This window comes from Molossus molossus, unplaced genomic scaffold, assembly GCF_014108415.1.
Source record: "Molossus molossus isolate mMolMol1 unplaced genomic scaffold, mMolMol1.p scaffold_m16_p_2, whole genome shotgun sequence".
NCBI classification, from domain to species: domain Eukaryota; kingdom Metazoa; phylum Chordata; class Mammalia; order Chiroptera; family Molossidae; genus Molossus; species Molossus molossus.
Window position 1 is genome coordinate 56,332,853 of NW_023425355.1, and position 25,195 is coordinate 56,358,047.

A 25,195-nucleotide genomic window follows, 5' to 3' on the forward strand; every position below is an offset into this window, starting at 1 on the left:
GCACTGAACATAGGAGCACCAAAATATATTTTAAAACTTCTAGAGTACTTTAAGGGAGAGATTGACAGCTATACAATCATAGTAAGGGACTTTAACAACACTAGATAGATCTTCTAGACAAAATTTAACAAGGAAACTAGACCCTAAATGACACACTATATCATATGGATTTAATTGATATTTACAGAACATTTCACCCCAAAGCTGCAGAATATACATTCTTCACAAGTGCACATGGGACATTCTCAAAAATAAACCACATGTTAAGACACGAACAAAGTCTCTACAAGTTCAAGAACATTGCAATCATATCAAGCATTTTCTCAGATCACAATGGCAAGAAACCAGAAATCAATGACAACAAAAACACTCAAATATTTTTAAACACATGGAGGCTAAATACAATGTTATTAAACAATGAAGGAGTTACTAAGCATAAAATTAATGAAATGAAAAACTTTCTGGAAACTAATGAAAATGAACACAAATAAAATATATGAGATACAGCAAAAGCAGTCCTGAGAGGGAAGTTCATAGCAATGCAGACCTACCTCAAGAAATAAGAAAAATATTTAGCAAACTACTAACCCTACAACTTAGATTGAGAAGGAGAACAACAACCAAAAAAAAAAAAAAAAAAAACAGAGTTAGTAGAGGGAGGAAATAAAAAGATCAGAGTGGAAATAAATGACATAGAAATTTAAAAAACAATTCAAAAGATCAATGAAACCAAGAGCTGGTTTTTTGAAAAAATAAACAAGATTGATGAACCTTTAGCCAGATTCAACAAGAAACAAAGATAGAAGACCCAAATTAATAAGATCAGAAGTGAAAGAGTTTAAGTAACAACTACACCACAGAAATACAAATGATTGTAAGAAAATACTATAAACAAATATATGCCAACAAATTGGACAACATAGGTAAACTGCACAAATTCCTAGAATCATACAGCCTTACAAAACTCAACTAGGAAGAATCAGGAAACCTGAGCAGACCAATAACAACTAAGAAAATTGAAGCAGTGATTATAAACTTCCAGCAAAGAAAAGTCCTGGTCTGAACAGCTAATCCAACATTCAAAGAAGAACTAACACCTGTTCTCCTCAAGCTATTATAAAGTATTCAAGAAGAAGGAAGATATCCAAGGTCTATTTATGAGGCCAGTATAATCTTAATTTCAAAACCAGATAAAGACACTGCAAAAAAGAAAATTACAGGCCAATATTCCTGATGAACATAGATACAAAAATCCTCAACAAAATATTAGCAAATTGGATCCAGCAATATATTTTAAAAACTTATATACCATTACCAAGTGGTATTTATCCCAAGGATGCAAGGCTGGTACAATATTTGCAAAGCAATAAATGTGATAAACCACATAAAAAATTAAAGATAAAAAACATATGATTATATCAATATTTGCTGAAAAAGTATTTGATAAAATCCAGCACCCATTTTTGATTAAAACTCTCAGCAAAGTGGAATGGAGAGATCATACCTCAACATAATAAAGGCCATATATTACAAACCTACAGCCAGCATCACAGTCAATGTGCCAAGTCTAAAAGCATTTCCCTTAAGAACAGGAATAAGACAAGGATGTTTCCTTTTGCCACTCTACAGAACATTGAAAAAGAAATAGAAGACAGTATAAAAAAGTGGAAGCATATACCATGTTCATGGATTGGATGAATCAACATCATTAAAATGTCCATACTACACAAATCAATCTACAGTGATGAATCCCTATTAAAATACCCATGGCATACTTTATTGATCTAGAACAAATATTCCAAAATTTATTTGGAACCAAAAAATACCCCAAATGGACACAGCAATCTTGTAAAAGAAGGACAAAGTAGGAGGAATCAAAATGCCAAATATCAGGTTATACTACAAAATCATTGTAATCATTACAGCCTGGTACTGGCAAAAGAACAGGCATATAGATCAATGGACGAGAGACAGAACCCAGAAATTGACCCAAAAAAGTATGCATAGTTAATATTTGACAAAGGAGACAGGAGCATACAATGGAGAAAAGACAGTCTCTTTGACAAATGGTGCTGGGAAAATTGGACAGCTGTAAGCAAAAAAAAAAAAAAAAAAAAAAATTAATCTACACAAGTATAAACTCAAAATGGAGAAAAGATTTAAATGTCACTTGTGAAACCATAAAAACCCTAGAAGAAAATGGAGCTAGGAAAATCTCAGACATTACACGTAGTAGAATTTTTACCAATTCATCACCTAGGGCAAGGGAAACATGAATAAAAGGGACTACATCAAACTAAAAAGCTTCTTCACGGTAAAGGAAACCAGCATTGAAATGAAAAGGTAACCCACTCTCTGGGAGAACATATTTGCCAATGATACATCGGATAAGGGGTTGATTTCCTAAATATAGAGAGTACTCATACAACCGAACAAAAGGAGGACAAATAATCCAATTAAAAATGAGCAGAAGAACTGAAGAGACAATTCTTCACATAGAATATACAAATGGTCAAGAAACCTGAGGAAAAATGTGCAACATCACTAATCATCAGAGAGATGCAAATTAAAATGACTATGAGGTATCACCTCACACCTGCCCAAATAGCTGCCACCAAATATCCTCAAACAACAAATGCTGCTGAGGATGTGGAGAAAAGGGTACTCTAGTACACTGCAGATGGGAATTCAGACTGGTGCAGCCACTATGGAAAACAATATGGTGTTTCCTCAAAAAAATCAAATTTAGCTGCCATTTTACTCAATGATTTCAGTTCTAGGAATATGTCTTACGAAACCTGAAACATCCATCAGAAAGACTGTATGCACCTCTTTGTTTACAGCAGCGCTATTTACAATCACCAAGATCTGGAAACAGCTCTTCCGATCAAGATGGCGGTGTAGGTAAATGTGATACAGCCTCCTCCCGCAGTCACATCAAAATTACAACTAAACTGCAACAAATCATCCTTCAGAACCTCTTTAAATCAAGCTGTTAAAGAAACAGTCACATGGAGACTGGTAGGAGGGGCAGAGGTGCAGATGGGCTGGTCGCACACTGATGTGTGGAGGATAAAAATCAGGAGGGACACCTCGGCTGGGAAGGTCCTCCCTGAGGAGTGAGGGGTCCTCGTTTCACACCAGGCACCCAGCTCAGGGTTCCAGTGCCAGGAAGAGAAGTCCCCCTAACTTCTGGCTGGAAAATCCAGCAGGAAATGAGGCTAAGAAAGGCTACAGCTTCTGGAGTCCTAGTCAGCTCCTCTTAAAGGGCCCACGCACCAACATACTGAGACTTGCTCCCTCTAAGCTTGGAGGGGAAGAAGCTTTGAGGGGCGCCAGAGACATACAGGAAAGAACTGAGCAGTTTGGCCTCGGGAGGAGGGCTGGAGAGGTGCTTTCTCCTGGATAGACATGCTGGTGAAGGCCAATGTCCCTTTGGTGAGTCCTTCCCTGGGGCGGCAGACAGCCACCATATCAGGGACTCCAGCAATCTCACTCACACTGTTTGCCCCACCCCAGTGATTCCATAAGGCCCTGCCCCACCTAACTTTCAGTCCCCGCAAAGCTGTTTCCAAAGGCTTTACTATAGGATTGGCCTGCCTTTGATCCTGTTTCAGAGTTTGCTAAAATCTTTCAAACAAGCAGTATCTGGTCTCAGCGGGCCTCATACCTCTTGTTAAGTGGCCCCAGGCCTGGCACTAGAAGCAACCAGCTGTGGTTCACAACTTGGCTTTTCCTAGGCACCTCCAAGTCCAGCACAAGAAGCAGCCATCTGCAGATCACACTGTAACTTGTGCTGGGTGGCCCTGGATAGAACACAGGCAGTGGCTGTCCTTGCCCCAGAGCCAGCACATCCAGTGGACAGCTTCAGACCACATTGAAACACCACCCCCAACCACATCCACAAGTGACACACTCAATGAGTGAACTCAGTGGGTACCAGAGCCCTGATGAATTAAGTCTTATTCTGAGTTGTGAGCCCCTACAAAGCTGATTCTCCAAGGTAGTCAGATGCCAGTGGTTAGTGGGCAGAGCCAGTCCTTGCAGCTGATCAACCTGAGTAAATCCCTCCCATTGACATACCAACAGCAAGCAAGACTTAATTACAACAGAAGGGTGTATAGTCCGCACTAGGTGTGCACCTCAAAGGCCCAGCTGGGGTGATCAGGGAGGCTGTGCCACTGGATCCTACAGGACACCTAAAACAAGAGGCCACCCTACGAAGCCTAGGAGACATAACAACTCTACCTAATACATAGAAACAATCACAGGGAAGCAGCCAAAATGAGGAGACAAAGAAACGTCCCAAATGAAAGAAAAAAACAAAACTCCAGGAAAAGAATTAAACAAAATGGAGATAAGCAATCAATCAGATGCAGAGTTCAAAACACTAGTTATAAGGTTTCTCTAGGAACTTGGTGAAACATTCAAGGAAGTTACTGAGACCTTCTAGGAATTTAAGGAGACCTCCAAGGAACTTAGAGAGAACATCAACAACATAAAAAAGGACCAGTCAGAAATGAAGGAGGCACTAACTAAAATAAAGAATAATTTACAGGGAATTAATAGTAGAGTAGGTAAAGCCAAGCAGCAAACCATCGATTTGGAATATAAGGAAGCAAAAAACACCCTATCAGAACAGAAAAAAAAAAACAAAAAAAAAAAAAACTAAGGATAGAGTAAGGTGCCGCTGGGACAACTTCAAGTTGTGCCAACATTCACATCATAGGAGTGCCAGAAGGAGAAGGGAGAGAGTAAGAAATTGAAAACCTATCTATAAAAATAATGACACTAGAATTCCCTAACTTGGTGGAAGAAACAGACATAGAAGTCCAGGAAGCACAGAACGTCCCAATCAAGATGAACCCAAAGAGGTCCACACCAAGACACATCATCATCAAAATGCCAAAAGTTAAATACAAAGAGAGAATCTTAAAAGCAGCAAGAGAAAAGCAGTTTCTTACCTACAAAGGAGCTCCCATAAAACTGCCAGCTGATTTCTCAAAAGAAACTTTGCAGGCCAGAAAGGAGTGGCAAGAGATATTCAAGGTGATGAAAAGCAATGACCTGCAGCCAAGATTACTCTATCCTGCAAAACTATCATTTAGAATTGATGGACATATCAAGACTTTCCCAGACAAGAAAAAGCTAAAGGAGTTCAGCACCACCAAACCAGTATTATATGAAATGTTGAAGTCTTCTTGAAGAAAAAGATGAAAAATATGAACAATAAAATGGCAATTAATACATATCTATCAACAATTGACTGTACAAACAAAATGAGAAAGCAGAACAGAAACAGACTTCTAAATACAGAGAACATTTTGTTACATGCCAGATGGGTGGGAGCTGGGGGCATGGGTGAAAAAGATGAAGGAATTAAGAAAAATAAATTGGTAGTTAGACTGATGAACTTCAAAGGGAAAGGGGGATGGTGGGGGGATAAGATAAACCAAAGAACTTTTATTCATATATGCATAACCAATGGACACCAACAATAGTGTGGGGAAGGCAGGAGAGGAGTGGAATTGGAAAGGAGGGGGTTAATAGAGAAAAAGAGGGGGGACATCTATAATCCATTCAATAATAAAAATGAGTTTTAAAAAAAGATCTGGAAGCAGCCCAGGTGTCCATCAGTAGATGAGTAGATAAAAAACCTGTGGTACATTTACACAATAGAATACTATGCAGCTGTAAGGAAGAAAGATCTCTTACCCTTTGAGATGACATGGAGGGACCTGGAGAGTATTATGCTAAGTGAAATGACCCAGTCAGAGAAAGACATACCACATGATCTCATTTATTTATGGAATATAATGAACAAAATAAGCTGACAAAATAGATCCAGAGACATGGAAGTAGGGAACAGACTGACAAACCTCAGAGGGAAGGGGGGCAGGAGGGAGGGAGGAGATAAACCAAAAGACGTATATCCATCTATGTATAACCATGGACACAGACAGCAGTGCCGTGAAGAGGGGGGCGTGGGGAGAAGTGGGGAGGAAGTTGTCAAAGTGGGGGAAAAGATGGATATCAGTAATAAAAATATTAATAAATTAATTGAAAGAAAGAAAGAAAGAAAGAAAGAAAGAAAGAAAGAAAGAAAGAAAGAAAGAAAGAAAGAAAGAAAGAAAGGAAGGAAGAAAGGGAGAAAGAGAGAAAGAGAGAAAGAAAGAAAAAGAAAGAACTCTACATAAACCCTATCAGTAGCACAGCTATAATTGGGTTGTCTTTACCATATGTGCTGACTGCTATATTTTTTCTGGGGAGATAGCAGAAACATCACTTTATGAAATGATGTAATCTGGTAAGTGATAGATGATATAAAGTTTCCTGGATTTGGGTCAGAGTGCTTTCGATGTGTTGGTGGTGACACATTCTGTGATGCCATGCCTGACATTTAACTTAATATTCTACTTAGGGAAAAAATAACCAGTCTTATAATGTGGGTTTATTAGTCCTCCAATTCCCAGATAGTGCAATAGGAATTGACCAGAATTGATACCAGACATTGCTGATGTAGTGATATATTATACCCATTGTTTATATACAAGTGTGTTTAGAAAAACCTTTGGTGGTAAACCTGAATAAGTCATATAGAATACAAGGGGAAATTCTTGAATTTGTAAGTTAACAGAATATTGTTTTATTAGTAAATGCTTTTCTATGTTAATAGAAAGCTATAATTTTCAATTTATGATAGTGACTGGAAGTGATTAACAATTTCTCAATCTCACTCACATCTAGTGCTAAAAATAAATTATGATCAAGGGACCTAGAGCTGTGTAGGTGTTGAATTTTAATCACATGACAGAAAATAGAGGCAAACTTCTTTGCTTCATGGCCAAACTTTATTTTAAAGGCAGAATCAAGTTTTGAAAATTACACATAGACTTCTAATTCATAAAGTAAATCCTTTCTTAAAATGTTTGAAGGCACCTTACTTTTTCAAAGAATCCTATAATACATAAAATGTCCACTATTGCTGTTGTTCCACTTGTGTTTAGATTTTCCTGTACTATTGTAGTTCCTTAAAACAAGGGACAGTTGCTTTTAGTAATTTATGGACACAATGATAGTTTATGTAATGGCTTTGTTTCCTTTGGTTTTGTGGGTATCTGCAGGTGGAGTGCTTAGCCATCTGTGGTTTCATCTTTTCCCATGATATGCTTTGGTTTGTGTCTGCTGGTGTGCCTGGATCTAAATGTGTGTGCCTGTGTGCATCTGTGCTTGTGGAGGGCTCTGCATCTCTGTTTCCATGTGTATCTCTGCAGATGTCTATGGTGAGATGAGTTTTTGTACTCAGTGGAATCATCCCCTGCTAATTTTTAAGTTTAGTGGGACAAGTACCTGGTCTCCAATGGTATGTTGCTGTTCAAGACCCAGCTGTTATGCAGATGAATTGAATCCTGTGTACTGGTTGGAGGAACTGGAACAACTGGGCTAGGCTGGCTTCGGGTAGTCATTGATCTCCTTTGAAGAGAGTCTGCTGCAGGGGGCGGCTTCCTGGCACAAGTGCAGGCATGAGGAGGTGGTGGTGGCGGCGGAAGTGGTCTGAAGGTGAACTGGTTGTGTGGGCTGCTCTGCATGTCTACAAGAAGAGAGAAGAAAAACATGAAATGGAGACACTCTCCCACTTGGCAGTCAGGAAAATGTTTGTCCGACTTCAGATTTACATTTGTAAAAATGTCTCTTGAATTTCAAAAAATGTACCCACATGTTCATGAAATGTAAAACATTCATAGTTGCATTTACATGTAAATTCTTCTGGGCTATTGCAGCTAAAAAGTAAATGAGGCTGCCTCACAATTTGTCATAGTTTCTACCACTGAACAAATAAATCATGAACAAGACGTAGAGTTACAGAACAGAAGCAAGCCGATTTCCATCAGCTGCAAAAGTCTCACTTTGGAAAACACCAGCAAAAGTCACAAATTTATTGCAAAGAAAATCATTCAACGCTTTCAATAAAACTATAAGGCCACCTTCTGGCTCACCTCGAAAAAAAGGATGCTAGCCTACCTACATGGGAGCAAATCCATGCTTCAGAAAAGCAACTCAAAAATGTGTAACTCAACTACATGAAAATCTCTCTGCCAGCCCTCCTAGTCTGAGTGCTATTTGTATAAAATAGGCTAAAAGGAGCTTGTTCAGGATATATATATATATATATATATATATATATATATATATATATATATATATGTATATGTATGTATGTATATATCTCCATGGTCACACAAACACAGTCTGCATCCTGAGTCCCCTGACACACCTTTCTAGGAGCTCTGCCATATTAGCAGCAGCTCAGGCAGAGGTCCTCAGACTTCTGTTGTTGCTGTTATTTGGTATTTTTCCAGTTTTCCTGGCAGGCACACATAAAGACAGTGAGTTAGAATTTGGCCCATGAGAAATACCCCAATTAAACCCCTTTGAAAAGAAACCACTACTGTAGGTGATAACTACCTCTATTCACAGGAGAAACAGAATAGATGTCAAATGATTTCTTGTAACACCGGCACATTCTAGATAAACTTTGCTGACTGCAATGGATTTGCCCCACCTCCCAAATGACTGAGAGTTGAAAAGCAGAAAAATGCTAGAGGCTTTTGATGTCTGGCAAAGGGCTTAGCTGGTTTGTTGAGAGACATACTTTGCATTGGCTGATCACAGAAAAAAAAAATTATTTCTTCCAGTCCTTCCACTTTAAACTTGAATTTTGAACACATTGGTATGGTTTGCATATTTAAAAATTATACCAGTGCCCCAAGAGCATGACAAATTCTTTACTGTTTTCTAGTACATGTGGCTCTCCCTTTATATAAACTTGCTATATGAAAACTGGAATTTTATGAAAGATAGATAGAAAAGGGAGTAGAGATGATTCATTTTATACAAAGAATTGCTTTAGATAGTTAGCTACCCTTGTATATTTAAAAGGAACTAAAATGTTTCATGAATTTTCCAAATCACCTGCATTATTTCAGGCCCAGCCCAAATTCCATATCCACTAAAAATAATAATAATAATTGCAAGTACTTAACATCTCATTAATTTTTTAAATCCTTGGGCTTGTACTCATAATCATAACCAAAGTATACTTTCCATCCTTGGGACTAAAAGAAGCATTGAATGCTGGAACCCAAAGGACCTTGGGGATCCTCTGATTTTGTAGAAGAGAAAACTGACACTCAGAGAACTGCCTGTCCAGGGACACTTGGTAAGTGAATGGTATAGTCTCGATTAGAACTCTAATGTCCTGACTCTCTGGCCAGCGCTGTATTTACTATATTGTAGATCTCTGTAATGAGTTCTCTCTTCACTTCCTAAAGATCTACAAACACAGAATCCTCCACATTTTCTGGATTTTTTACTTATGGCATGCCACCTTGCTTTGCAGTGATTTGTGTATAAGTGTGCTTACGTCTTAGATTGTATCTTCTTAAATTTAGGGGAAAAGGCAGTGTGGTGTAATGCTATGCAACACAGTAGAGTGGAAAGACCACAGAATTTGGGGGTATGAAAAACCTGCATTTGAGTTCTGCCTCTGCCATTCTGAAACTTTAACCCCTCATTTATAAAATGGATACGATATTTTTTCGTAACAATTAAGTACAATTTATGTAAAATGTGCTTAAACATAGTATGTCAGTGGCTATTTGTTCACCAAATGTAGAAGTATGACTGAAAATGACCATAAGGGTCACCTAGTTCAGCCCTCAATCTTCCCTTCTCCATTTTACAGATGAGAAACCTAAGGCTCAGAGAGGTGAAATTACTTCTGCAAAGTCATTCAAAGTGTATAAGTTTTCCTGCATATGTCTGATGATTCACAGCCCAATACTGTTTTCATTATACTAGTCTAAAAAATAAATGACTCTCTTCCCTGAATTTGACATTTACCATTATTATAAATTTGGCTCCATAGTTTGTAATAGTATAGCATCCCATTGATATCTCATGTTTTTGTGTTATGTTCCAAAATAGACTGCATGTTTCTTATAGGAAGATCATCTACTTGTATGCCACATAACATTGAGCACAATGGAGGTAAAGAGTAAGATTCTTAAAAGCATTTATTGATAGAAGAGTGTTTGTTTCACTTGTCCATGGGACCTAGAGTACCACCCTCAATGTTCCTATGGCTTTTTCATTCTGATATAACCACTGGATATCTAGTTGATAGTTTACAGAGCAGTAGGTTTTCCCCGTATAGGTTTCCGTGAAATCTATACTAGTGAAGAACAATGATACCCTTAAAATTATGCCCCTCCAAGACATGGAAGGAGCAGCAGTGACACACTCTACAGATTTGCCATCTAAATCCATGAACTTAATGATACTGAAAAGGGAAGAAGGGTGGGAGTCCAGAGTTAGAAGAAGAAACCAATTTTAAGTCTTGGGTTCAGAACACCTCCCAGTGATACATATGCTATCTATTATTCTAATCAGCAATGTATCTCTCAGTACAGTCATTCAAAAGAAAGAAAGCTTTTATTCATTACAATTGTTCAAAAGAAAGAATCACTCATTATCACCTGGATTTACTGATTGCTGAATTTCCACAAAATCTCTGCAACTCACTTATTATTATTAAAAAATAATAAAAATTCTACTTCAATTCTACTTCATCAAAAGGTACAATAATGGTACCATTTCTGCTGCAAGTAAAACTGCTTTGCATAGTCATTTTCATTACGTGTGTGTGTATGCTTTGATTTATATATATTTTATTGCATTCTTTTGTTTCCACATTTTATTTTATTTTTAAAATTATTTTTATTAATTTATTTTTGTTACAGATGATTCTCCTTTTTCCCCTATAGAAACTCTTCTCCCCATGCCCCCTCCCTCCCCATCTCCAGCTTTGTTGTCTTTGTCCATAGCTTATGCATACATGCATATAAGTTCTGAGGTTTATTCATTCAAACCCACCACCCACTCTTCTGATGTTTGTCAATCTGTACCCTACTTCTATGTCTCTGGGTCTATTTTGTTCATCAGTTTGTTTAGTTCATTATATTCCACAAATAAGTGAGATCATATGATATTTGTCTTTCTCTACTTGGCTTGTTTTGCTTAGCATAATACTCTCCAGGCTATTTCATGTCCTCCCAAAGGATAAGAGCTCTTTCTTTCTTAATGCTGCATAGTACTCCATTCTGTATATGTACCACTGCTTTTTCATCCGCTCATCTACTGATGGACACTTGGGCTGTTTCCAGATCTTAGCTATTGTAAATAGTGCTCCTATGAACACAGGGGTACATATATTCGTTCTGATTGGTGTTTCAGGCTTCTTAGGTTATATTTCTAGAAGTGGAATCATTGGGTCAAATGGCAGTTCAAATTTTAATTATTTGAGGTAACACCATAGTGTTTTCCACAGTGGTGCACCAGTCTGCATTCCCACCAGCAGTGTACTAGAGTCCCCTTTTCTCCACACCCTGGCCAGCACTTGTTGTTTGATGTTTTGTTGATGGCGGCCATTCTGAGAGGTGTGAGGTGATACCTCATTATTGTTTTAATTTGCATCTCTCTGATGATTAGTGATGTTGAGCATTTCTTCATATGTCTCTTAGCGATTTGTATGTCCTGTTTGGAGAGGTGTCTATTTAGTTCCTCTGCCCATTTTTTAATTGGGTTCTTTGTCTTCCTTTTGTTGAGTTGTATGAGCACTCTATATGTTTTGGTAATTGACCCATTATCTGATGTATCATTGGCAATTATGCTCTACCGTGTAGTGGGTTCCCTTTCCATTTTTGATGGTTGTTTCTTTTGTTGTGCAGACGATTTTTAGTTTGATGTAGTCCCACATGTTCATTTCTTCTTTTGTTTTTGTTGCCTTAGGTGTGGTATCAGTGAAAATTCTGCTGCATATGATGTCTGAAATTTTTTTGCCGACATTTTCTTCTAGGATTTTTATGAATTCACAAGTCACATTTAATTCTTTTATCCATTATGAGATTATTCTTGTGTATGGTGTAAGTTAGTGGTCTAGCTTCATATTTTGCATGTAGTTGTCCAATTTTTCACAACATGATTTATTGAAGAGCCTGTCTTGACTCCACTGTATGCTCTTGTCACCTTTGTCAAATATAATTGTGCATATTCCCTTGGGTCAATTTCTGGGTTGTCTGTTCTGTTTCATTGATCTATCTGCCTGTACTTGAGCCAGTACCAGGCTGTTTTGATTACAGTGGCTTTGTGGTATACCCTGATATCTGGTATTGTGATCCCTCCTACTTTGTCCTTCTTTTCCAAGATTTTGGGGATTTTTTTAATTCCATGTAATCTTTTGGAGTATTTGTTCTTGTTCTGTGAAATTTTGATGTGGATTGTATTTAATCTACAGATTGCTTGGGGTAGTATGGACATTTTAATGATATTGTTCCAATTCATGAATGTGGTATATGCTTCCACATTTTTATATCTTCCTCTATTTCATTTTTCAATGATCTATAGTTTTCTGTGTAGAGGTCCTTTACTTCTTTGGTTAAGTATATTCCCAGGTATCTTAATTTTTTTTGCCACAATGGTAAATGGGATTGTTTTTGTAGTTTCTCTTTCTGTGAGTTCAGTGTTGGTGTATAAGAATGCTGTCGATTTCTTGATGTTAATTTTGTATGATGTTACTTTGCCAAATTCATTTATTAAGTCTAGTAGATTTTTGATGGAGTATTAAGGATTTTCTATATAATATCTCGTCATCTGCAAATAATGACAGTTTCACTTCCTCCTTTCCAATTTGGATCCCTTTTATTTTTTCTTCCTGTCCGATTGCTGTGGCTAAGAATTCCAGTACTATGTTAAATAAGAGTGGTGAAAGTGAGCATCCCTGTCTTGTTCCTGTTCTTAAGGGAAATGCTTTTAGTTTTTGCCCATTGAATATGATGTTGACTGCAGGTTTTTCATATATGGTCTTTATTATGTTGGGATATGATCCCTTTATTCCCACATTGCTGAGCATTTTTATCAGAAATGGGTGCTGGATTCTGTCGAATGCTTTTTCAGCATCTATTGATATGATCATGTGGTTTTTATCTTTCCTTTTGTTTATGTAGTGTATCACATTCATTGATTTGTGATTATTGTACCAGCCTTGCATCCCTGGGATGAATCTCACTTGGTCATGGTGAATAATTTTTTTGATGTATTGCTGGATATGATTTGCTAATCTTTTGTTAAGGATTTTAACATCTATGTTGATCAGGGATATTGTCCTGTAGTTTTTTTTTTATTTCTGTAGTGTCTTTTTCTGGTTTTGGAATTAGAATTATGCTGGTCTCATAAAATGAGTATGAAAGTCTTCCACGTTCTTGAATTTTTTGAAATAGTTTGAAGAGAATGGGTATTAGGTCTTCTTGGAATGTTTAGTAAAACTCCCCCATGAAGTTGTCTGGGCCTGTTTTTTTTTTTTTTTTTTGCTGGGAGTTTCTTAATCACATCTTCAACTTCCCCAGCTGTTATTGGTCTGTTCAAGTTTTCTATCTCTTCCTGGTTCAGTTTTTGGAGACTGTCTTTCTGGAAATTTATCCGTTTTGCCTAGATTGTCCAATTTGTTGGTGTATAATTGTTCATAGTATGTTTTGATGATCCTTTGTATTTCTGTGGTGTCAGTTGTTACTTCTCCTCTTTTGTTTCTGATTTTGTTTATTTGGGTGCTCTCTTTGTTTCTTGGTGAGTCTGGCTAAAGGCCCATCAATCTTGTTCATTTTTTCGAAGAACCAGCTTTTTGTTTCATTGATCCTTTGAATTGTTTTTGTTTCTTTTTTAGTCTCTATGTCATTTATTTCTGCTTTGACCTTTACTGTTTTTCCTTCTACTTACTCTGGGTTTATCTTTTTGTTTACATTCTAGTTCTTTAAGTTGTAGGGTTAGAAAGTTAATCAGAAATCTTTCTTGTTTCTTGAGGTAGGCCTGTAGTGGTATGAACTTTCCTCTCAGGAATGCATTTGCTGCATCCCATAGATTTTGTGTTATTGTGTAGTTTTTTTTGTTTGTTTTTGTTTTTTAATTTCCAGGGAGTTTTTAATTTCTTCTTTGATCTTGGTAACCCATTCATTGTTTAATAACTTGCTATTTAGCCTCCAAGTGTTTGATTGTTTTTGTTATGAGTTCTAGTTTCATGCCATTGTGGTCTGAGAAGATGCTTGATATAATTTCAATCTTCTTGAATTTGTAGAGACTTACTTTGTGTCCTAAAATGTGGTCTATTTTTGAGAATGTCCCATGTGCACTTGAGAAGAATGTATATTTTGCAGCTTTCGGATGAAGTGTTCTGTAAATATCAATTATGTCCAATTGATCTAGTTTGTCATTTAAGGACTCTATGACCTTGTTGATTTTTTGTCTAGAAGATCTATCCAGTGGTATCAGTGGGGTGTTAAAGTCATCCACTATGATCATATTGCTATTGATCTCTCCCTTGAAGTCCTCCAGAATTTTTTAAATATATTTTGTTTCTCCCATGTTTGGTGCATATATGATTATCAGGGTTATATCCTCTTATTGTATTGATCCTTTTAATATTTTTTTTTGTCTCTTATTATGGTCCTCGTTTTGAACTCTATCTTGTCAGATATGAGTATTACTACACCAGCTTTTTAAAAAAATTTCCTTTTCTTGGAAAATTATTTTTCATCTCTTCACTTTCATCATGTGTGAGTCTTTTGTTTTGAGGTGGGTCTATTGTAAACAACATATATGTGAGTCCTGCTTTCTTATCTTATGGTCCTGCTTATCCAATCAGCTACCTTATGTCTGTTGATTGGAGCATTTAAGGCATGTACATTTAAAGTTATTGTTGATAGATAGTTATAAGTTGCCATTTTATGCCTGTGTTTGTCTCTCTCTGTGTTTCTTCTTCTTACAACAGTCCCTTCAGCATTTCTTGCAGTGCTGCTTTAGTGGTGGTAAATTCCTTTAGCTTTTTTTGATTCGTGAAGCTATTTATTTCTTCTTCAATTTTGAATGATAGCCTTCCTGGGTAGAGTAGTCTTGGATTCAGACCCTTGACTTGCATTACTTTGTATACTTCATGCCACTCTCTTCTGGCCTGCATTGTTTCTATTGATAAATCAGCTGACAGTCTAATGGGAGCTCTCTTGTAGGTAACTTTTTCTCTCTCTCTTGCTTCCTTTAATATTCTTTTTTTGTCTTTAATGTTTGCCATTTTTATTATGATGTGTCTCAATGTAGGTCTTTTGGGGGTTATCTTACTTGGGACTCTCTGTGTTTCCTAGACTTGCATAATTTTTTTCCTTCACCATTTTAGGAAAGCTTTCTGTCATTATTTATTCAAGCAGGTTCTCTATTATTTTCTCTGATTTTTCTCCTTCTGGCACACCTACAATGTGAATGTTGTTACGTTTTGAATTGTCCCACAGCTCACTTAAACTCTCCTCCTGCTTTTTAATTGTTTCCCCCATTTACTGCTCTATATGGGTGTTTTTTTCTACCTTGTCTTCTAAGTTGCTGATTCAGTCTTCTTCTAATCTACTATTGAACCCTTCCAAAGTATTTTTCGTAACAGCTATGTCACTCTTTGTTTCCTCTTGATTTTCATGCATAGCTTCTATCTCTTTTTTTAAATGGAAGTAGTTCCCATTGAGCTTTTTATAATTCTTATTAAGTTGCTTGTAGTTCTCACCAAATTGTTTGCGCATCCTTAAAACCATTGCTTTGAATTCTTTATCTGACAAGTTGTTTTCTTTCATTTTCTGTAGTTTTTTTGTTTGTTTTTTGTTTTGTTTGTTTGTTTTTGTCTGTTTGTTTGTTTTTTGTGATTCCTCTGTTTCTTTCTTTTGGATGTTGTTTCTTTGTCTTTCCATTTTAGCCGTCTGGTAGCTCTAGACCTGTCAAGGGATGTTGGGATGTGTAGGCAGCTCACTGTGTGTCAAATAAGCTGCTGTGTCTCCCAGGCTGTTCTGTTGCATGTTGCCTCTTGCCTGCTGTGGGACATGGAGGGTTGACTACTGGGGGTTGGTATTGGTCTGTCTTGGTAGGTGCTGCTGCTGTGTGGTATGGGCCCCTCTGAAGTTATGTTCCCTGCTGGTCACTGGTGCCACTTATAGCTGTATTGCTCAGGCCCTGCTGGAGCCTCACTCCCGCCCAGCACTGTGGGCAGCTGGGTTACACAGGCCCTGCTGGAGTCCTGGATTCATGCCTATTTTGTGCACAGCTGGGTCACACAGATCCCTCTGGAGACCTGGCTCTCCACAGATCTTGTGGGCATCTGGGTCACACAGGTGCCTCTGGAGCCCAGCTCCCTGGTGCTCCCGTGGGCAGCTGGGTCACACAGGTCCATCTGCTCTCCACAGATATTGTGGGCAGCTGGGTCTCATAGGTCACTCTGGAGCCCCAGCTCCCTGCAGATCTTGTGGACAGCTGGGTCACACATGCCCTGATGGAGCTCCAGGTCCCACTGTTGGTAGCTGAGAAGCTCTGCTGCCCAGTGGGGCTCAGCTCCTCCTCAGCCTCTGTTAAAGATTTTGGGAATGGGTCTCAGCTGTTGATTTTTGCTTCTGTTTCCTGGGAATGGATGTCTTCTCCTGAGCCTCTGTTGCTGTGGGTATATCCCAACTTTGATCAGCTGCTATTGTGAGGTATGGTGCTGGGCTCCAGGTCGTTTGTGTTTTTTGCAGCAGGCACCTTGACAGCTCCACTACTGTGCACTGGTCTGTGTTGACACAGGGGATCCACTGGTCTGATGGTGCCAGGTGCACTGGTGGGCTCAGGTTGCTGGGCCCTAGCCACTCCTACTGCCTCCTCCCAGGGAAGATACAGGATCTTCTAAAATGGTAGAGCCTCTTGGCCGCACAGGGAAAAGTGCCCTGAAGAGCTGCTTATTGCGATAGCCGGCTGCTCCCTGTTCACAGCACAGGAACCTTCTGCTCCACATTTCTGCACTGCTTGTGTTTGGTCATCCACACTTGCATTCACTCACACTCTTTCTCACACTCACTCACTCTCTCACGCACTCACCCTCCCTCTGGTCCTGCCCGCTGCCATCTTCCCTATTTTCACATTTTAAATATGCAGAGGTTTCCTTACTTGTTAATATTATCTTTAAATCTTTCACAATATTGGATTGTTGTACTGAGTGGAATATATCCAGATCTTAAGCCCTTATGAAACATAAATCATTTCAGTTTCATTCTTTTTTTAACCTCAGGAAAAAGATGGATGTAATGTAATCTTTGGGCTCTGTGAAATAGGATTTCCCAACATTAAACACTAATGAAAAATTAATTAAGGTTCAGTTTCAGGAACGTTGGATCACCAGTTGTAAGGGTAAAGAGTCACATGCACTCATTTCCAAGCGTATCTGGCAAGCATACATTTCTGTACCCAAGAGAGAGATGCAAAGGAGAAGGGAGGAGTAGTAACTATGCAAATGTGAAAATCCAGACATAGTAATAAAGCTTTTTGAAAGAAAATTAAATTTTCAGATGGAAAGGTCCAATTCACATAGTATACTTTGATAGGAGCTGGTTTCAGGTTTGAGGTCTTAAAATAAGTTGGTTAGGAAAATCTCTCCCGGTGAGGAAGGGAGAGGCAGGCTATTTCTCCAAACTGTATATCCAAATCCAAGGCATTTTAGGTGTGACAGAGCTGTTCACAGAAGTGTAAGTCTTCAGAAACAACATTACCCTTGTTTCCAAATGTAAGCAGGAGAAGAAAATTGTTAGGCACAGCTTTTTCTTTTCTCTCTCTTTTGGAAAGAAACCTTATTTTGGATCACATGTCAGAGAAACTTTTCACCACAAATTAGAGTATCTTTAAGAAACACCACATGAGAACTTATCAGGGTGTCAATCAGGGTTCTTTGCCCCTTTCATTTCATTAGCACACATAGTCAGTTAAGCTGTAAGGTGATGTTTTTTCTTTCTAAAATATTTGTAGCACTGTGCACAATCACACATTGGCAAAAGCTCATGGAAAAATGAGGTTGGGATACATGCTCTGAAGTTTGCTAGTGAAAGTGGCCATCTGAACTTATGAGTTATTGTGAAGTGGTGGAAAGAGTGTTATCTGAATCATACAGAAAGTTCTAACACTGAATGTGGATAGGTAAGGCTCCTAATACACACAGTGAACTAAGATAGCTGATGTATGTTTCAGGTGTACACATGTATGTGTGCATTTTGTGTATTCCTACATGACTTATTCTGCTGTATACTGTTTTATGGTTTCACCTACTATTTTTAACAGATGGAGTCACATATATGCAAATCAAAAATGTACATTACTTTCAAATTGTTCTCAAATGTACCAATAGTATAGGAGCAAATTATATTTTCAAAACAAGCTTTATAGCAGAACTAAATAGATTTTTAGGTATTAAAAATAAATATTGTCATTAATACAGTAATAGTAAATAGATCACTATTTCTTTAAGAAATTGACCAAAGTAGACTCATGTCTAGTTTCCACCAGATTCGTGATCTTAATTGATTATTCTTTATGTAGTGACACTATGAAAATACCCTCCAAATTAGTTTTCCCCCAAAGTTACAGTGCAATGTATGTTTCCAAAAGGAACACATATATTCCTAGAGCTCTATAAAAAGGTCACAGGAGACAGAAAACATGTCTGTACTTCTGGGTCTTAGTGTGTGCTTCACTATCCCATTGGCCAAAGGGTGGATAGTTCAATGATACTTTCTCTGCAACTCCAGAATTTAAAAATTTCTGAAAACTGAGGTTTTTTTTTTTTTCTAATTCAGTTGGTGGCAAAACCTAATCTGAGTTTCTATGAGAATATTTATGCTGTTTATTTATTTAATTTAGTGAATTTTCATATATTTAGCTGTGGAAATATTGATGCATTTAGCTAAGGAGTGCTGGCCGACATCCAAAGCTGGGTGTCAAATAATATACAGCACATGCACAGTATTACCTTTATAAAATATGAAAAATTCTAAATTCTGAAACAAATGAACACCAAAGGTTTTGGATAAGGAATTATGGGCCTGTATTAATATTTGACTACCTCTCTGAAGTCTTATGAGGAAATAGTAATTAATACTTTGAAGATCTTGGTAATATACATAAGTAAACAACATCAGGGCAGTAAGAGCTGATGTCCCTAGCTACTTATGTTAAGTCTCTCAAGCCAATTATAAGCCTTTTGTTCCTTGGGTTGCTTTTCTGAGCTGTTCCCCTTTCCAGGAAGGAAAAGAGATTTTTTTAAAAAAACAGGAGAGGTTTATTATTAATACAAACTGTTACTATGCATTCTAGATGCATATTACTACTTCAAAGCACTCTCTTGTCACAACTCATGAGGAGGCAGTTTATATATTTGCATGTTATGGCTAATATCTGTTAACTTGATAGTTAGTGCTCAGTGGTCATCAAATTAATCTTAAGTGTATCTCACTATGGACATTTCTGTTCTCAACCTTATAATTATTATCAGAGGTTCAAACAATATGAATGTAAGAAAATTAGTTTTCAGAAGAAAACTGAGTAAAAAGTATACCTTATCACTTTTCTGGCTAAAATAATACTGCTTGAATATTAATATACCAATATTAATGTATCCTTTAATAAAAGTAGATTCACTAAATCAACCACTGTAATGAGAAAGAAATAAAATCTAATAATAGCTAATTTTTAAAAATATTTTTTATTGATTTTAAAGAAAGAGGTAAGGAGAGGGAGAGAAAGAAAGAGAGAATCATTGATGTGAGAGAGAAACATCAATTGTCTGCCTCCTGAACACACTCTGAAGTGGGGGGAGAGGTCAAAACTGCAACCTAGGTATGTGCCCTGACAGCAAATGGAACTGGCAACATTTTGGTGCATGAGATGACAGTCCAACCAACTGAGCCACACCAGCCAGGGCAATAGCTAATGTTTAATAGATATTTGTGTGTATGTATAGGCATGTGTACAAGGAAGACACCGACAACTACAGAAAGGAGGCAGAGGACAAAGAAACAGGAAGAAGAATTTGCAATTAAAACAGATGACTACAGAAGAGTCACAGAGGCTTTCCATTTTACATGGCTTCAATATGGTTCTGGATAACTGCACTATGCCTGGCTCCTGAGACCTGCAATACTATGGACTATCTTTCAGGTTGCAAAGTATATCCTTTTGAAGACTAAGCCAGCAAGTAAGGAGTATATTCTATTAATTTTTTCAGTTACGCTGATCTTCATTATAACCACTAGAAATAAAGGTCAACACTGAAGCACCTATGCTCTTTTGACATGTTTGTACCAAGTATTTCCATAAGCTGATACTTATCTTCAAAGGATGTGTTAGTCTACCTACATAAAATCTAAACTTTCTATTTTCTAGGTCTCATTAATCTCTTTTTCTTGTTCTTCAGTGGGTTGTACAAGCATGACAGTGAATCAGATATCCAGAAGGCAGTCCTCCCTCAACCCATTTATCCCTGTCTCTGTTATAGAAGGAATCCATCTGTATGGTGTGCTGTATTGGCTTTCCTTTGTGAAATTAGAAATTTAGGCATCATGGTCAATATTCCCGCCAATAAGTGGCTGGTTTGTTAAGTCAATCAACTCTCTGACAGATTAAAACAAACTAGGACTTCACAACCAAGAAAAGAGAAAATGACTGTGGATAAATACTATTTTGCTTAAATTATTTAAATAAATGTTCAAACTACATAATTTTCTTGGTTGTGAAAATATAGAATGGACACATCTTTGCTTATATTTTCAGAGTAGCATGGCAATGTTTACAAAAAGAAAAATTTATTGTCTATTCATTTTTCTAAGTAGAATGGCAAAGAGCTCTACCTTATGGCACAATTTGGAATTTTAAATGTTAAATTCTAATTATTAATATATGGTATTAACAATTAAAAGTCGTGGTTGGGCCCGGCCGCTGTGGCTCAGTGGTTGAGCATCATCCCGTGGACTGAGAGGTCCTGGTTCGATTCCCAGTCAGGGCACATGACTAGGTTGTGGGCTCGATCCTCAGTAGGGAGCATGCAGGAGGCAGCCGATTGATGTTTCTCTTTCACATCGATGTTTCTATCTCTCTCTCCATTCCTCTCTCTAAATAAATCAATAAAAACATATTTTTTAAAAAGTAGTAGCTGGCCAAAGACTTTTTCACTATGGTCTTGAAGTAAACTCTGTTATCCATTATGTATCATGAAACATGAAGCAGATAATTGTCCCATTTTATCTTATGCTGACAATGATGCTGTGGGTTCTATCACTGGGAAGTGAAGTATGTCAAAAAGAAAATATAAAAATGTAATGATCCCTAAAATTTCATATTTAGTTTATACTCAAACTAAAGTAGTATGTAGATATTTCAAGTAGTTTCAATCCCCAAGTTTATTATTTATGTGCAAGTAGGTAATGGAGGGTTATAAATTAGTTGATAATGAGCCATTTAATAAATTAGCTAATAATAAATATTCTGGAATTTTACAAAGTTTTCATTTTCAGAGATTCATTTTTATTAGTATGGTCACCCTATATTTGTTCAAAAAGCAATGGATGAAAATAATTCTAATGTTATTTATGAAAATATATCTCAATGTTTGAAGCACAAATCAAGAAATATTGTGATTATTTCTAAAGTTCTAAGAAAATATTTTTCAAACTACCATACATTAAATAGTGAAGGCAAGCTATAGTAAGAGTAACAAAAAACAAAAGGCAAAATATCCTAGAGGATAAAAACAAAGCACGGAGATCTAGGAAAGGCTGGGGAAGTTTTTAGCCCCTACACCCCAAACTTTTATTTTCAAATAAAGACTGGAGAAAAATGTGCTGATTATTAATACCACCATCTAACCATCATTGTCTGGCTATTTGGTGGGAAAGTTCTCTCATATCCTGTAGTTCCTCCCAGCCCCAGCAAGACTTTAGAAACAGAGGGTACCCATGGACACCCAGTGGAGAAGCGGAGGGGAGCTCTAGTACCTGTACTTGGGGATTGAACAGGTATGTAGCCCCCATCTGGGACAATGAAAAGAGATTACACTATCACAACAGTATTAACAAGAACAAAATAATTATCAGATGTCACCCATGTTTTGGCCCATTGCTCTATTTCAGCAGTTCCCAGGTACAGAATCCAAGTATTTCAATACTTGTGATCACTTGTTACTACTACAATAGAGGACTGAAGTTCACAGATGATTTATATTAAAACTGGTAATTGAGAGTGATACCTCTAATAGTGCCATTCTCACTGAGCTGACATGGATGTGCTTTCCTTGATGGAAGAGAAAGCAGTGGGGTTACAGCTAGTGCTAGGAATTGGGTACAATTTTGGTCCTATAAACCATTTTAATATCTGATTTTTATAACCACATGCCTATAAAATGCATCTGTACATACCATGGGGATGATGAAAGTTTGGTTATTCCTCCTAAAAATAAAAGGATGAGGAAATTGGGAAAAAAATATCAGTATTCTCATAGGAGAATTTTACACATGCACTGTTATTCAAATGTGTTGAGGCCAAAGAAATTAAGAAGCGTAATCTTAATAGTTAATGGTAGAAAACTATTGGCAGCCATTAGCCTTTCTGCCTGATATTTTTTGAGTTACTGAGGGAGTCTCCCAAGAGGTACAAGCTGGGAAGTGACAGTTCCATATGAAGAAAAGAGTAAGTTTTAATTTGCCTCTTGCATTCAAGCAATGCATCTACTTGTCCTATATCAAGATCTAGGTCCAAATCATTTTTATATCGCCCACACACTTAGCCCATAATTATATTCAATATAAGTTTATAACTGTTTATTTGAAAATTTAATTAATTTGAATAAATTCTAAATTTTTCTACCAGCTGTTTTGGCATTGTGTGGGTACAGCCTGTATCTGAAGTTTTCTGCCTAAAATGTTCATTGATTAGCATTAATACAAAATTTCATTTTCCTGTTTTTCAATGTGTTATTTTAGTGCGATGTTAAATATAACTCTTTTGGAGAGGTGCCAACATTAAGACCTATTACTAAGTCTGTCTTATAAATTTTGATCATGCTAAATTATACATATTTAACTCATTTCATTTTTTCTTCAAAATCTGATTCATTCCCTCAATTACATTACCACTTATCTCCCTGGTCTCCCTCCAATTTAACTAGGTCTTTATGGTTCCCCAAACAAAATGCAACATTCCACATTAACATCACCCAGAATACAAAAAAAAGTTATCTGACAAAATCTTTTATAATGAGGTCTTTACACATGTAGCCTCAAATTATGTATAGATTGTACTTGAGACTTCATTAACTGGAAGATGGCTAATGAAGTCATGAGAAGGCAGCTCAATTAGGAAATATACTGATATATTGATATAGATGTGTCTGCTAGTGGATCAAGCAAAATGTCCATCAATATAAGTAAATTAATGAAATCTACTAACAGAATGTTAGAGTATACTGAACAACTGGTGAATTTTTACAGGTTCCTCTCCACCACCATCCACTGAGATTTAAAATTTGGATGCGTTAGGAAAACTAAAGAGTAAGCTCATCTCAAAGGAAAAAAAGTCAGCCTGCATAAAGAGAAGAAAAAAAATATGTGTTGAGGAAATTATGAATATATGAGATTGCAGTAATAAATATAAATGGTAATACTAAAAATTAAGAAAATATTTCAGAGGTAGTAATTGATAACTGTTTCCTTGAAGAAAATATGTTAAGCACATTAATTCTCAGTTAAGTTCATTTAAATAACCTTTTCCAAATAGTACTCAGGGGAAACAATTTATATATGATAGGTGAGATGCTGAGAGGGACTGAGGATTAAACACACATTTCTTAAGTGAAGCATATTTCTTTATGAATTTTTATTTATTTTTTTGTTACAGATATTTTACCTTTTTACCCCATTGGCACCCCTCACCCCACCCCCCTCCACCCTGTCCCCGGCTTAGTTGTCCATGTCCATTGGTCATGCACACATGCATATACGTTCTGTGGTTTATCTCTTCCCACCCCCCCACCCCACATCCCCTCTTCTGAGGGATGTCAGTCTGTGCCCTACTTCCATGTGTCTGGGTCTACCGTATTCCTCAGACTATTATGTTCATTATATTCTGTATATAAGTGAGATCATGTGGTATTTGTCTTTTTCTGCTTGGCTTCTTTCACTTAGGATAATACTTTCCAGGTCCCTCCATGTCGTCTCAAAGGATAAGAGATCTTTCTTTCTTACCGCTGCATAGTACTCCATTGTGTATATGTACCACAGCTTTTTTATCCATTCGTCTACTGGTGGACACTTGGGCTGTTTCCAGATCTTAGCTATTGTAAATAGTGCTGCTATGAACATGGGGGTACATATATTCTTCCTGATTGGTCTTTCAGGCTTCTTAGGGTATAATCCCAGAAGTGGGATCACTGGGTCAAATGCAAGTTCAATTTTTAATTTTTTGAGGTAGCACCATATTGTTTTCCATAGCAGCTGCACCAGTCTGCATTCCCACCAGCAGTGTATTAGAGTCCTCTTTTCTCCACACCCTTGCCAACACTTGTTGTTTGATGATTTGTTGATGGCGGCCATTCTGACAGGTGTGAGGTGATACCTCATTGTTGTTTTAATTTGCATCTCTCTGATGATTAGTGATGTTGAGCATTTCTTCATATGTCTTTTGGCCATTTGTATGTCCTGTTTGGAGAGGTGTCTATTCAGCTCCTCTGCCCATTTTTTAATTGGGTTCTTTGTCTTCCTTTTGTGGAGTTGTATGAGCACTCTATATATATTGGAAATTAACCCCTTATCTGATACATCATTGGCAATGATGTTCTCCCATACAGTGGGCTGCCTTTCCATTTTGATGATTGTTTCTTTTGCTGTGCAGAAGCTTTTTAGTTTGATGAGGTCCCATGTGTTCATTTTCTCCTTTATTTCTGTTGCTTTAGGTGATGTATCAGTGAAAATTCTGCTCCATATGATGTCCGAAATATTGTTGCCTACATTTTCTTTTAGAATTTTTATGGATTCACGGGTCACATTTAAGCCTTTTATCCATTTTGAGTTTATTTTTGTGTATGGTGTAAGTTGATGGTCTAGTTTCAGTTTTTTGCATATAGTTGTCCAATTTTCCCAACACCATTTATTAAAGAGGCTGTCTTTACTCCACTGTATGCTCTTGCCACCTTTGTCAAATATTAATTGAGCGTATTGCCTTGGGTCCATTTCTGGGTTTTCAGTTCTGTTCCACTGGTCTATATGCCTGTTCT

General features: G+C 37.2%; 1 protein-coding gene across 3 annotated transcripts in view; it reads right to left on the bottom strand.

The window, feature by feature from the left end:
* Positions 1 to 25,195, bottom strand: part of TENM1 (teneurin transmembrane protein 1) — an 883,219-nt gene that overhangs the window by 547,724 nt on the left and 310,300 nt on the right. For all 3 annotated transcript variants that reach the window (XM_036271240.1, XM_036271239.1, XM_036271238.1), the window contains exon 4: positions 7,351 to 7,591. In XM_036271240.1, the coding sequence (XP_036127133.1) occupies positions 7,351 to 7,591 (241 nt within the window). The remainder of the gene's footprint in view (positions 1 to 7,350; positions 7,592 to 25,195) is intronic.